Source organism: Balaenoptera acutorostrata, chromosome 10 (assembly GCF_949987535.1).
Source record: "Balaenoptera acutorostrata chromosome 10, mBalAcu1.1, whole genome shotgun sequence".
NCBI lineage: Eukaryota > Metazoa > Chordata > Mammalia > Artiodactyla > Balaenopteridae > Balaenoptera > Balaenoptera acutorostrata.
In genome coordinates, this window is record NC_080073.1 from 47,088,324 (window position 1) to 47,103,216 (window position 14,893).

Below are 14,893 nucleotides of genomic sequence, written 5' to 3' on the forward strand. Positions count from 1 at the left end.
TCACATTTAGAAAACGTAATGAGGGACTTCCGGTCCAGACAAGGTGGCCTGGACGTGTTTCTCCTACTCCCCCTCGCTAAGCACATCTATGAACTCGAAATATCGCGAGAGGCAACCAAAGGAGAGCTCTGAAAGGTGCTAAGAGGAAGAAGAACAGGTTTGGGACCCCAGGGCTGAAGGAACAGAACAACACAGCACCAGCGCATCTTACGTCCCTACTACTTTCTTACAAAAGAGAGTCCAAGGCCCAGCATCTCCCACGCCCAACCTAGTAACCCAGGCAGCAGGGAGGCACATTCCTGCCCACCCCGCTCAGAAGAGGAGTCCTGACAACAGGCAAGCCCAGCAGCACTAACAGGGAGACTGACGAGGACCCCCACTAACAATAAGCTGCGAGGGGATGTGCTCTCCCTCCCTTCCGCCCTGCCACTCCCCTGCCCCACGGAGAGACACCAGGTGGGGTGGCCAGGCAGCACCAGAAAGGAGGGCCCTGCCCCAACAAGCAGTCCAGCCCTGGAAGCCTCTCTGTGCCAAGGGACCTGAGATCCCCACGACCCCCAGAGAGACACCTAGGTAGCCGAGGGGCACTAGCAAGAGAGATCAGCCAGAACAACCAGCCTGGCCCGGGCAGCATCTTTGTCACCATGGGCCTGAGACTGCCTTGTCCAGACACATGGTTCAGGGGTAGGGGTGCGGGGAGCGGGGTGGAGGTCCCACCACAACAGGTGCCATTTCTTCAAGTAGTTCCCCTGCTCAAGAGCCTGCCATTGCCCCCAGGACTGATGGGCTTCCTTCCTGCCCCCCAGCCGCACGCTGGCTACTTCCTCCTGTGCGGCATCACCTTCCAAGACAAAAGACTGCTCTGTGCACAGCATGAGCACTTCATTAGTGAGGGAAGGGGGAGTCACTGGAGAAGGGCATATTGTCTGTATTACTGTGTACCACAGTGTGGCCACAGGGTAGGGGGAGGTAGGGGTAGGGACGGGGGTGCTGAGTTAGAGTAGAAGTTGAAAAGCAAAAGCTCGGAAGGCCGAGAAACGCTCTCCGCACAAGACTGAAAAGGAAGGGAGAGACCTAGCACACACAGTGGAGGACGAACACACTCTAAGGGATGAGTCTCTTTACAAGACAGTCACCTGACGTTGTATCTGGCACCATGAGAGAATAATCAAGTCTTACAAATAACTAAATTCTTTAAGACAAATGGAGTGTTTTACCTCTAAGGGCAAAAGCTCCATATTGGGATCTTTTTGAATGAAGCTTTTAATGCATTACACGTTCCGCTGCTTGTTTTCTCACACAGAGAACACAGAACGGAACATCCTTGCTGACTCAGCACCAACATTTTGAATATAAATTATTTTACACGGCTAGAGTGAGGCCTTCGGAGCCTTTTTAGATATGGATGGCCGCTTGCCCCTTTTCTCATGTCCAAATTGCTGAAACTGTTGAATTCTCATTACCTATTTATGAGAGGTTTTCCATTTCCTTCCGGGCTCTTGCCTCTACAAATTTACCTACTTCCAGAAACCTAATCACCTTCCTAATGGTGGTTTCTCATCTTTTAAGGATGGAAAAACAAGATAAATAAGCTTCTCAGAATGACTTCTACAGCTGGAACAAAGGCTCTTTCTAAGCGAGGGCCTGGGAGTAAAGTACATGGACGGGGTTAAATCAATTCCAGTGGATAGTTTAGAGGACTCCTTATGCACTCTTTCTTGATTCTCAGCTATGTTACAGACGGCTGAGGTAATCTCCGGATAAACAAGGTGATTTCAGGCTGGTACCTCTTTGTTATTTCTAATAATGGTGGGAAGAGGCATAATGTGTGCACTTTTACACAAACAGCAAGCAGGTTACACAGTGCCTTCCCTCCATCCCTTTCCTCCTACTCCTCGAAACATGCTGGGAACCTCTTGGACTTTGGAAATTTCTTAGACAAAATTTTTAAAAAATAATAATTTAATGCTCCAACACTAAACAGAAGGTGGATAACTGGAAGGCTTGTTGAATAATGAAACATTCAAACCCAAGCCACCAAAAGGAAAATAAGAGAAACGTGTCTATAAAGTAGTTTTTTTAAATAATTGGAAATTGGCTATAATACTGATTTCTACATTTAAAGTCTTATACCGTGTGCACATTTGTAATAAGACTGTTGAACGTTTATGTAAACACACATTAATCAATCCTTGCCTACTTGGACAGAGTATATTAACTACCTGATACCTTAAATCAGAATCAAGTCTTCATATTTATACTCCTAAATATTAAGTAGTATGTGTTAGTTTCAAAAGTACAATGGACTTGTATATAAAAGATCTACTTACCACTAACACTTTCAGAATTAGGTGATTCTGGTAGGCAGATTCCAATCTGTGATTCTCTAAAATATTAAAAAGGAGAGGTAATGTCTCTCAGGTAAGAAAGCAGAATGGGAGCATTGTCATGAAGTAATGTGAGACTTGTGCTGAGGGCAGAGATGTTCAAAAACAGAGCCTCAGTCAGTAAACGCGCCAGGCTACTGCTCACCACCAAGAACATCAAACAAAAAAGAAACTAAATTTAAGACACAGTTTTCAAGATACTGCAATAGCACCATGGTCCGAAATTATTTTTTAAATATTACTGCAATAAAGAAATGTAATAAGTGTTGGCAAATGATCCCACAGTTACCAGAAAAAGACACTGTATCAGCGGTAATAGCAAAACTGAGAGCAATCTCTAAAGAGTAGGGTAATAAATAAAGTTTATAAGGATTAACTTAAAAGGAAACTCAAATTTCCACCCTAAGAAAAGGAGACACTGTGCAGGTCCCAAGACAGCAGGGCAAAAGGACAAAAAAGGAAGATTCTGAACAGAAGTATCACCTTGCACAGATAGGCAATGTTAGGCTGACCTGGATTTGAACCTCAACTCAGCCACTATCTGACCTTGGGCAAGTCACTTAACCTCCTGACACACAGCCTCCTTGCCTACAAAACAGGGCTGACACCACCCTCCTCCCAGGGTCACTGTCAGGATTAGACATACTACCAAACCCCAGCATCAGCTCAAGGGAAGCACTCAATAAATGGCAGCTGTCGTTATTTGACTAACAAAAAGAATTTAAAATACCTTTCTGGTCCATGAAGTTAAGGCCTAGACTTCTTCCTAGGGATTAATATAACCTATTTATTTGTTTGAATGAATAAATTAATTAATGAGTGAATGGCCCATCAAGACCTTTTCAAAACTATAACCAAGTTCCTCTTTTACTACAGAGGCAGACAAGAACACCTGCCTTCACTGAGTTCAATGGCAGGCCCCACACAACTACACAACTGGTTTTCAGATCCCAGACATAGTTCTTTCAGCCAGAGTATTGTGGAGATAATTCAACTGATTTTATCCTTAGCATAAAACACGATATAGTATTAGCAGCATAGGTTGGACTAGCCTGGCTCTACCATTTGCTGTCTAAACTTTGTTAATTCTCAGTATCTTTAGCCATAAAATCGTGAAATAACTTCTATTTCATGGTGTCCTGAGCAGGTGAAAATGAGGAACTATGGATAAAGTGCTTAGCAGGGCACCTAAAACATAGTAACTAACAATAAATGAGAGCCGTGAGAACCGTGACCTGGAGATCATCAGAGCTCCCAGAGCCGATGACTTTTCCTTATGTCTCTAGAATGAGCCCAGAGCAACAGCTATCTTCTTTGCAAGGTAGCGGTTACATGAATCCTATGATCGAAGCAATATTTCTTACAGGCAAATAAGACATAAATTCAAAGCATTGAGTCTTACCCCATGAAGTTAAAAACTCGGCAGCATATCGATAGAGGCGGTTCATGATCTCAATCACGATGGCATAGATGATGCTGGGCACATACAACAAGATACTGCTCCACTCGGACCTGCTGTTCTCGTGTAGATCCAAGGCCCAGGCCTCCATGTCAAAGTAAATCATCATGACAAACAGAGAGGAATAGAGACAGAGGCACACAAACGGCAGGGAGACCAGGTAAATGCGCAACTGTCTCTTGTAGCTGGGGTACAGTGGTTCCTCCCTGCCAGTGACGGAATTGATACCCAGGACCCCGTGATATCCCGGCCGGGGCTCCTCAAACTGTCTCTTCATGACCAGGGTCCCCCACCTGTAGGTCATACTGGCACAGCCGCGCTTCCACACTTCCAGGATCACTGTGGACCAGATCAGGTTGAACGAGGCGAAGACCACATACTTGTCATAGTTTTCCCACACAAACAGGTAGTAAGGTAGCCCAAGGACCGCCACAGGGATTAAGGCAAAAGTGAAATATTCCAAAAATCCAAAGTAAAGAGCGATTGTTTCTCCAAAGTAGCCACGAATACTATCTACAACGAAAGGAAAAAAAGGACCTTAAGTCCCGACTGGCAAAGACTTGATTTTTTTAAAAAATCATTTCAAGTAAGCTTATTCACTTTTTTACTTAAGTGGGGATCATTTAAAACCCTTATTTCCCAATCGGTGTGTGATGGTACATCCATCCGCCATGAAGTACAAAGACCTCGCTTGTCTCTATAGCAATAAGCCTGACACTTCCCCCAGCTCAGGGCTCAGGCCACAGCTGCTGGGGCTGCTTCGGGTCTGCTTCTCTTCACCTTCGCATCTGGTGGATGCCTTCTTCACAAGGAAAAACTCACCTCGGGCTCATCCTCAATCTCCAAGGTCCTAGTTTAAATTCAGCCGTGGCCAATGAACCATCTTAATTTGGGGGTTTACTTTATGCTCCCCACTTTTCTCTCCCTTTAATACTAGAGTTATAGAGGTTATTTTCAAAGAAGACTCCTCATCCACAGTATCCTGCTCCCCCCTACTCAAAGCTGTAAACTTTCATCAATATGTCACGGCAAACTTTTCAATACACTGAAGAAAAATTATGCAAAAGCACAAAACAATATTCTACACATTAACTGTTAGAATACATGGAATACATTTATCTATACTTTCATATAGATAAATGCACTGGACAGAAGAAGGGCCAAGCAACATCGGCTAGCTAACCCAAAAGAGGTCATGAACACTGTGTCCTTTGCCGGCCACATCTACATGGGTGACTGTCTAGATTGTAAAAGCGTCTTGCACTGGGACCAAGGTGGGATGCAGGGGGTGAGGGAGGTATAATAGTTAGAGTTAGTATTTCTTGGTTAATTACATGAAGTTAAAACATTGTGTTTTTTTCTTTTTTTTTTTTTAAGATAATGTGTCAGATCAGTCTATGTGGATGGTTTAGAGTAAACAGGGATACTATTTTCCCCTATCCTTAATTCTTCTACTAACTCAGAAGCACATTCAAACAGTGGGTATGATGAGTAACCTCAAATCAGAATCAGGTTAAAAGATTAAAAAAAAAAAAAAAAAAAAAAGCCACTCATGGTCCTGGGCCCCAAATCAGACCACCTCTGTCTTTTGACCTCAGGGGGAAGTTCAAAATTTTCCTGAGCCCCAGCTACTATCTTCAGTCCCAGCACTCCCAGAGGCCTCTAAACCACTACCACACCCATGCTCAGCCTTCACCATCAACTCACTTTTTCCCCCTCACTTTCTAAGAAGTAGCTACTGGATACGGTCACTCACAAGACCTAGAGGCAATATTTAAATTTACTGCCACCTAAATGCTAAACAAGGTGAAAAAATATCCTAAGTGTAACATAAAATAACTATTACATCACCTGGAACTATCAAAAACAAACATTTTTCCTTTCAAAGAATACAAGAAAAAATTCAAAATGCAATTTCAAAATTTGACCTTAAAAATGATTTATGTTCACTGTTACAATATTATAATAATTGTTTTCAGAAATGGCAATTAGAAAGAAAATTTGAGAGGAATTCCTTTAAACAAAGTCAAAAAGGCAATGTCCTTTAAAGAAAAACTGATAGTAATGCTTATGGTAAAAACTACCATCTTAAATATAATCCTTCTGCTTAAAAGACATAACTGAACCAAAAAAACTTGAACATCCATATTGACAGAAGTTTACACAGAGTAATGCTCAACACACACCGAATAAATTAATGGTTATTCTTCTGTCTTCAGAGAAAATGGACAGTTCCAGTAATGCACACCAAGATCCTTATAAACTACCTCAAAAGATGTTTAGGCCTGCTAGTCTGCCACTAAGAATGAGCGCAGCTTAGCCCACTGATTAGCTCTAAAGAAACAGAAATTTTCAAACACAAAATATTCACGGTCAAACTAGATTCTTATAAAGTATGTTCTACAACAAATCTGACACGTACTCATGAAGGCCACTCTGGGTTGCCTGTATCGTTGGTGAAATTTAATAACAGCCTGTAATTCAGTTCATCTAAAATGGTATCAGAAATAAAATATACAAATAGGTCATGTAACCCCTCTATCCCCCTCACCAATTTTTTTTTTTTTTTTAAGGATTTTCTTATTTATTTATTTATTTATTTATTTATTTTTGGCTGTGTTGGGTCTTCGGTTCGTGCGAGGGCTTTCTCCAGTTGCGGCAAGCGGGGGCCACTCTTCATCGCGGTGCGCGGGCCTTTCTCTATCGCGGCCCCTCCCGTCGCGGGGCACAGGCTCCAGACGCGCAGGCTCAGCAATTGTGGCTCACGGGCCCAGCTGCTCCGTGGCATGTGGGATCTTCCCAGACCAGGGCTCGAACCCGTGTCCCCTGCATTAGCAGGCAGATTCTCAACCACTGCGCCACCAGGGAAGCCCCCCCCTCACCAATTTTTTGCCCACATGCAGCTGGTGAGCCCTACCCAGCACAGCATTAAGTATCTACCCAAGAGGGATACCACCACTGCTGCATCTTCCTCTTCTCTAAGAGAGCAGGCGCTGACACATACCTATGGGCTGATACTTTAAGGTAAACCGAGTATACCAGGTGTCCTCCAGCTTCTTCAGGGCTTCATTGTCATGCAGTGGAAACACCTGAATCACGATGCCAGATGTCAGCAGCCTCCTCACTGCGGAAGGAACAGGTGAGACGGGTTTGAGATTGCTCATGATATGCTTCATCAAATGCTACCCAAACTCTCCAGGAAGAGAGAAGGTCTACACAGAGATCAACGCTATCCTGCCTGCTCCCAAGGTGTGTATTCTTCTGTTCTTCAGAATGTAAATATCTTTACTATTTCCTTTGGCTATGAAAGCAATACAAGTCGATGTAAAATTTTAAACCTTACAGAAAGGCACAGGTTAGAATTTAGAGAGGCCCCTTGTTATTCTCTCCCTTCCACAAAAACATAACCACTGTAAATAGCAATTCAGGGTATAAGCAGACTTCAAAATATACATCCATAAATATTTATTTTAGAAACAAAAGGGATCATTCTCTACACATCATTCTGTAATCTTCTCATGTAGTAGTAGTATATGATGAATATTTTTCAATGACAATATAAATAGAACATGAATGACCTTTTTCACGGCATAATATTCCCTTGCATGAAGTACTATAATTTAACTAATCCTCTATTGAAAAATACTTGTTTCCTTTTTTCACTATTATAAATAATGTTAAAATTCTTATACATATAACTTTCCCCACCTGTCTACTATTTCCTTGGTACATACACTTAGAACTGCTAGCTCCAAGAGCAGAGCATATGTATCTTAAACTTGGACACATATTACAAAACAGCCTCTAGAAAAAATTTTACCAATCTGTCCTCTCACTACAGTGAAGGTAAGAGAATGTTCAGTTCCTTTCGTTGTTACTGATCCTGAGTACTTTCAAAATCATTTTTACCTTTTCTAATCTGCTAACAAAGGCTTACATTCACAAACAGCAAATATCAAAATAAAAAAAGACTTCCTGCTTCAGCAATCGTTTGGTATGATTTTAACACTTGTGCACATACCTGGGAGATGAGACAGGCTGGGACCTGGGACCCTTTACAAGAGTGTTTGCACCTGGACAAATGTCTCCTCCAGCAACAGAATACGAAGAAATTATAAGGGACTAAAAACTACCTTATGCAGGCCAAGCGCAGTTGGGGCAAATTATGGAAAATAAGATTCACAAAGGCCACAGACCAACTGCCACTTCTGAGGAGCTGGGAGCAAAAGCAGAGTACTGCACATGCCCCCTGCACACAGCACCACCAAGCGGCTGGGCAGACAACCTAAGCCGCCCCTCCAGCCTGACCCACCAATCCGCCCCCAGCCTCACCCTATTTAAGGGACCACCTTGTACCTCCCCCCACCCCCGCCCCACAGGAACAAGCAAGGGCACCTGTTACTCTTTTTAGTTCCCTTGTGCTGCAGCATCAGTACCAATAAAGCCTTCCCTGAATTTCATCTGGCCTCTTCACAATTTCTATTGATTGAAGGGTCCAAGGTTGGTTACAGAGAGACAAACAAACTTAACCAAAGACAATATCCCCTAGTGATAGTAAATGAAAACGGGGCATTCTCTCATCCATAATTATTCAGAATGACTCACTGGGTAGACAGGTCTTCAGGTCTTTAAGAGGAAATGTGCTCCGTTCATGGAGAACTCAAATGCATGCCCCGTGCCGTATGTGGGGAGATGCAGCACTTTCCACGCAAGTTCCTAGCGGCTGTTTTAATCAGCTCATCTCTTCTGAGGGCTGCCTTCCTTATCTCCTATCTACCTTGCTCCCAAAGACAAGGGATGCGCATATCGGGCAGTAGGCCCTTCAATGAGGACAGCAAGTAAATATCTGCAGCGTGGAAGAGAAACATGATTTAAGTATCTGATGTGCAAATACTGCATATAACAAAGAGAGATGGTATTCTCAGGACAGATGCCCTATTATAAAATCTTCAGAGTAATTGAAAAGAAAACCTAACTTCTTAGAAATGAAAAAAGGATAATAAAGAGGAGATATCTGATACTAACAGTAGGAAAAAATATCAATATTATCACTAGGGGATATTGTCTTTCGTTAAATGTGTTCGTCTCTCTCAGATATGTGCACAAGTGTTAAAATCATACCAAACGACTGCTGAAAGCAGGAAGTTTTTTCTGATTTTGATATTTGCTGTTTGTGAATGTAGGTCTTTCTTATCAGATTAGAAAAGGTAAAACTGATTTTGAAAATACTCAGGAAAAAGTATGGATCTCAAAAAAAAAAGGATTCTTAATAGATGGTTCTTCTTACAACTATATCTCATGCATAAGTTATACAGAGGAAAAAAGTCTTAAAAAGCTAGGGTTGTGATAAAATCCCCCTTCTCAATAACTGAAAAAGGTATATACTCAAAATATCAACAACTAGGGTAAAAAGGTGTATGGTTTAAGTTATATCAGCCTCTGGTGCTGTCAAGTCCATTTTTAATATATTTTTTTAACATCTTTATTGGAGTATAATTGCTTTACAATGTTGTGTTAGTTTCTGCTGTATAACAAAGTGAATCAGCTATACGCGTACATATATCCCCATATCCCCTCCCTCTTGCATCTCCCTCCCACCCTCCCTATCCCACCCCTCTAGGTGGACACAAAGCACCGAGCTGATCTCCCTGTGCTATGCAGCTGCTTCCCACTAGCTATCTATTTTACATTTCGTAGTGTATATATGTCCATGCCACTCTCTCACTTCCTCCCAGCTTACCCTTCCCCCTCCCCGTGTCCTCAAGTCCATTGTCTGTGTCTGTGTCTTTATTCCTGTCCTGCCCCTAGGTTCATCAGAACCATTTTTTTTTTAGATTCCATATATGTGTTAGCATACGGTATTTGTTCTTCTCTTTCTGACTTATCTCACTCTGTATGACAGACTCTAGGTCCATCCACCTCACTACAAATAACTTAATTTCGTTTCTTTTTATGGCTGAGTAATATTCCATTGTATATATGTGCCACATCTTCTTTATCCATTCATCTGTCAATGGACACTTAGGTTGCTTCCGTGTCCTGGCTATTGTAAATAGTGCTGCAATGAACACTATGGTACATGACTTATTCTAAAGTATTTCACTGGGTTTTTTTGCAGCTAACATGAGTGAAAGTCAATCACCCACACTGGTTCTGATTCTTAGCTCTTATTTAGGGATGCAGAGCTGTACCTTATTCTTCTATTACTATCTTTTCCAACTACTGTATCAAGTTTTTGAACTTTGAACTGACTTATAACATCTAAATTATTATTTTACTATTTCTAAGCTCTTTTTAAAGAAATGACTCCATTCTGCTATAGAAAACTTTCCAGACAAGCATAAAAAGCCACTTGTATACCTCTAAAAATAAGGCTGAAAACTGAGGGAATCAGAAAGAATATAAAACCGCAAGTCCTAAATTACTGGGCTTCTCTTCACCATCAATGCCAAAAGCATGGTTCTGGTTTCAGCTTCTAAAAATAGAGGGTTTTTTTTTTTTTCCCAATCCGTCGACTTTCTCATGTCAGTGAAGCATGTAATTAACCTGAGCCTTACCTTCAAAGGAAAATATGATGCTGTGCAGGCCTATTTAAAGAAAGGAACGATTCAAACCAAGATTCCTTCCTTTAAGAATGCTGAATGATCTGCTGTCAAGAACTAGGGTTATAACTATTACAGCCATTTAATAATTAGCGAAACTAACCAAAATCTAATTTAAGGGAGACTGTGAGTAGCCTGGCTTATGGTAGGACCCTCTAAATTAAATAATGCAATAACAATACTAACACAGTCTGTTTAACATGACGTAAAAGTAAAAGCAGAAACCCCTCCCACAACTGCTTCCGGCGTTTCTGTGCAGCAGGGAGGGGCGGGTCATGCTGCCTCCACTCCAGCACAGGGGTGATCAGCGCTGACCGGGAGCGGAGGCCACACAGTGAAGACAGAGTCCCTCTGCCCCTGCAGCCGCTGCTGTGCCCAGCACCCCGCCCAGGGCCCGCCTGCATCTAGCTCTCAGCTGTGAACAGACCAATCCTGTCTTAAAGAGGAAAACACTGCTTCTCAGGGATACCTGTGTTTTCAAAATACATTTTCATATTCCTGCATTGTTTTCAACCCTGCTTAACATAAAGACTGCAAGTATGTACGTGGCAAAACACAGTGTGTGTGGAGATACACAGATATAGATATATAGATATATGGTGCTGTACCCGGCACTAGACACATACACACACACACATACATCGATGGTTTCACTGTCTTATACGCAAGCCTGCTACATGATATTTACTTGACATCCACTCTATTATTCTCATAAGGTCAATAAATAATTTTAGAAGACAGATTCTATCTGACCACTCTAAAAATCTAACCATTTGTATATAGAAGATATTCAGAAGTAGTTACTGCAATGTTCTAAAAGAGTACCAATATAATATTAAAGACCTACCACGAGATCGCCATATCCCATCAATCAAAACATCAGAATCATCTGATAGACACTTTGAGACAGAGCTTTTACCTAAGCTAAATCATATCCCTTAGGATAAAGTTAATATATAAGAAATTCTCTGCTCCCTCAACTCCTCTTTCTAAAGAAAATCTTTCGTTAGGTTATTTGCATGACTATTAACTATTAGGAATCAACAGGCAAAGGCAGTCTGAGGTTATGAAGAGATCACAGCTCACACAGAAAACTGGAAAGGAGATGCCCCTCAAGGTGACCGCTGATGACTAAGACACATGTATAACCAATTCCTAGTTCTCCACGTGTTTGCTATTTGATGGAAGAGGGGAGCTCTGAAGTGCGGAGCTCACAGCACCGTCAACTGCCCCTGGCTCGTGTTTACAACTACGCAAGTTGCTCTCTACTTAATGAAAGCTTTCCATCAAAACACAACATTATGACAAATAAAACTATAATCATTGCGTGTAAAATTAACTTAAACCTAAGATAAAGGAGAGTGTCTCTCATGAAAGCCCTGGCCAGCTCCATTTCTATGGATTAACTTCATGAAAATCTAGGATTTTAAGTTACTCTAAGTTCCATTCATTCGAAAATTTGCACTCTGAAAATAGTTCACACTTTATGCGTATACCATTCCTTCTTCAACCAAATATTATGATCACACTTTCAAAGACACAGAGGAAGAGAATAATGCAGAATTTCAAAATCCAGACTTCTACAACTTTAATTTGATTCTTATCTCAGATGGCATACAAAATTTCAAACGATCCCGACTGAGATGATTTTATTGTTTTCATATTTATTGCAAAAAAAGAAAGAGAGAAGAAGGAAGGGAGGGAGGAGGGATCCTTGATTACAAAAGCCTCATCCTGCCCACAAGAAAGTTATTTCTATTACGGCTTCAGGACACCAGACTGGCTACCTACACACCCAAGAGAAATCCATTTACATATTTTCGGCAAGGTTTTCGTTCAGTGAAAATGTCTGTCTTTGAAACAACTGGGAGCACTTGGGAAATTGCTACTCCTGAGTCCCATCTGATGAAAGCGTACACTCACTCTTTAACAGGTGGAAGCAGTGATTTCCACGTGATGGTCTGATTAATGTGATGAACAAGAAGAAACGAGATGTTCACGTTAACACCTAGGACAGTGCCTTAGTCGGCTTAGTCTTTTAATTGATACACGGCCCAGCTGTGCCTGAAAACATGCCCTCCCACCAAGAGATTAAAAAAAGATTTGAAATTTTGGAATGGCACCAAACAATGGCCTAAAAACAGAATGTGTAACTCCTGGTAACAAATGGTGGCAGAAAGACACCCCTGCCCTGTTCCTGTTCATGACGCCAAATTGAAAACAACAAAGTAAACAAGAAGCATAAAAGGAAACCCCACCTCTGATGACAGTAGAACAAAAGAAAACAAAACAAACTATAAACTGAAATCACAAACTTTGAAAAGTGGCCTTAAAAGTCAGCCCAGGGTAAGCTAAGAGCACCCGTGCCCCTGCAAACCAGGGCCAGCAGGCAGAGGGCAGGGTTCTCCTGGACACTGAGGGGTGGGAAACCACTGTCCCCTTGCCCAGAATGAAGGCAAAGGGGACGCCTGGCAGACCCCTGAAGTGTGTCTGCTCCCTGCCGGGCACCACAGCCAGACAAGAGACACGAGGCTGGAGGAAGGAAAGCGGGGGTCTGCCGTCTTGGGAAAAGAGCTGCCTGCTGGAACCCAGGGATGGAGGTGAGCAGCTCAGGAGCTGTGGGTCTTGGGTGGCCAAAGACAGACCTAAAGGCCAAACCCAGCAAAAACTCCTGATAAGAAACAGGGCTCCATGGAGGCTCTAAGATGACTCAAGGAGAGCACACTGCCAGGCAAAATCCAACCTCCTGACCACCACAGTTCCCGACTAGAGGCCCCCAACATCCCCTCTCCCCAACACACATACTTCCTCCCAAAATAGCTGGTCTGAAAAAAATAGGGACTCATTAAAAAATAAGTAAACACCACAAAGAAACTGGCATAGAACAATGCAAGAATACAAGGGAAAAAAGGAAGACCATTAAAAAAAAAAGGCAGAGAGGAAACATAGCAAAAAAAAAATTACAGCATAAAGCAATGAAAAATTATGGAATTCTTCAAGGAATTAAAGAAATTAAAGCAAGCCACATCTCTGAAATTAAAACTAGAGGAAGACCTATCAGAGCTGAAGATGGGAGCTTAGAAAAGCGAAGTAAGAGAAAAATAAAACTACTATAGATACAAAGTCAATAAAAGCTACTGAAAAAGGAAAAACTGAAAAAATAAAGCCAGAAAATGGTGAAGAAGACTAAGAAAATTACATAAAAACTTTAAAATATTTCAGAGAATATGTAAGATTCACATATATATAATTGGCATACCTAAAGACAAGAAGAGAGAAAATACAGCCAAAGAAATCTTCAAAGGTAACTGAAGAAAATGTTTCTGAAATCATGGTAATCTTTAATCCACAAATTGAGAGAACATATGTCCAAAAAAAACCTGCTACAGAATAATTAATATCCAGACATATGCAGATAACTGGAAATGCAGACAAACAGGAATGATGAGTACCTGCACTCAGATTTCCAGACACCTCCTAAAAGCCATACAGGTCAACAAGGAAAGCAAGCAAAAGCATCAATAATACATGTCTACAGTATAACTCAGAGACGGGGAGACTACGAAATGCAGTTTACATATAAGTCAGGCAGTAAAGAACCGACACACTCTCAGTTCCCGAGTGTATGTGGGACATTTTCCAAGATAGACCGTATGTTAGGTCATAAATTAAGCCTCACAGATTTAAAAAGATATAAATCATAAAAAGTATCCTCTGACCACAACAGGATGAAGTTAGAAATCGATAACAGAAGGAAAACTGGGGAATTCACAAATATGTGGAAATTAAACAACACATTCTTAAACAACCAGTGGGTCAAGGAAGAAACCACAGAGGAAATTAGAAAATACTTAGAAATGAATGAAAACAAAACACAGCATACCAAAACTTATGGGACACAGAGAAAGCAAGGCTAAGGGGGGAATTTATAGCTATACATGCTTATATTTAAAAACGAGAAAGACCTCAAATAACAATCTAACTTTACTATTAAGGAACTAGAAAAAGAAGAACAATCTAAACCCAAAGCTAGCAGAAGGAAGAAAATAAAAATGATTGGAGCAGATATAAACAAAATAGAGAATAGAAAGATAATAGAGAAAATTAAAGAAAACAAAAGTTGGTTCTTTGAAAAGATCAACAAAATTGACAAATCTGGGGGCTTCCCTGGTGGCACAGTGGTTAAGAATCCACCTGCCAATGCAGGGGACATGGGTTCAATCCCTGGCCTGGGAAGGTCCCACATGCTGTGGAGTAGCTGGGTCCATGCGCCACAACTACTGAGCCTGCACTCTGGAGCCCATGAGCCACAGCTGCTGAGCCCGCTCACCACAACTGCTGAAGCCCACGTGCCTGGAGCCCGAGCTCTGCAGCAGGAGGCCGTGACAATGATAGGCCCGCGCACCGCAGCGGGGAGTAGCCCACGCTCGCCGCAACTAGAGAAA

The 14,893-nt window shown here is 41.8% G+C and overlaps 1 protein-coding gene across 2 annotated transcripts in view; it reads right to left on the bottom strand.

Annotated features, from left to right (window-relative positions):
• Positions 1 to 14,893, bottom strand: part of ANO10 (anoctamin 10) — a 235,783-nt gene that overhangs the window by 201,214 nt on the left and 19,676 nt on the right. For both annotated transcript variants that reach the window (XM_007193467.2, XM_057555504.1), the window contains exons 5-7: positions 6,851 to 6,970; positions 3,790 to 4,359; positions 2,331 to 2,386 (exon numbers count right to left, since the gene is read on the bottom strand). In XM_007193467.2, coding sequence (XP_007193529.2) covers positions 2,331 to 2,386; positions 3,790 to 4,359; positions 6,851 to 6,970 — 746 coding nt within the window. The remainder of the gene's footprint in view (positions 1 to 2,330; positions 2,387 to 3,789; positions 4,360 to 6,850; positions 6,971 to 14,893) is intronic.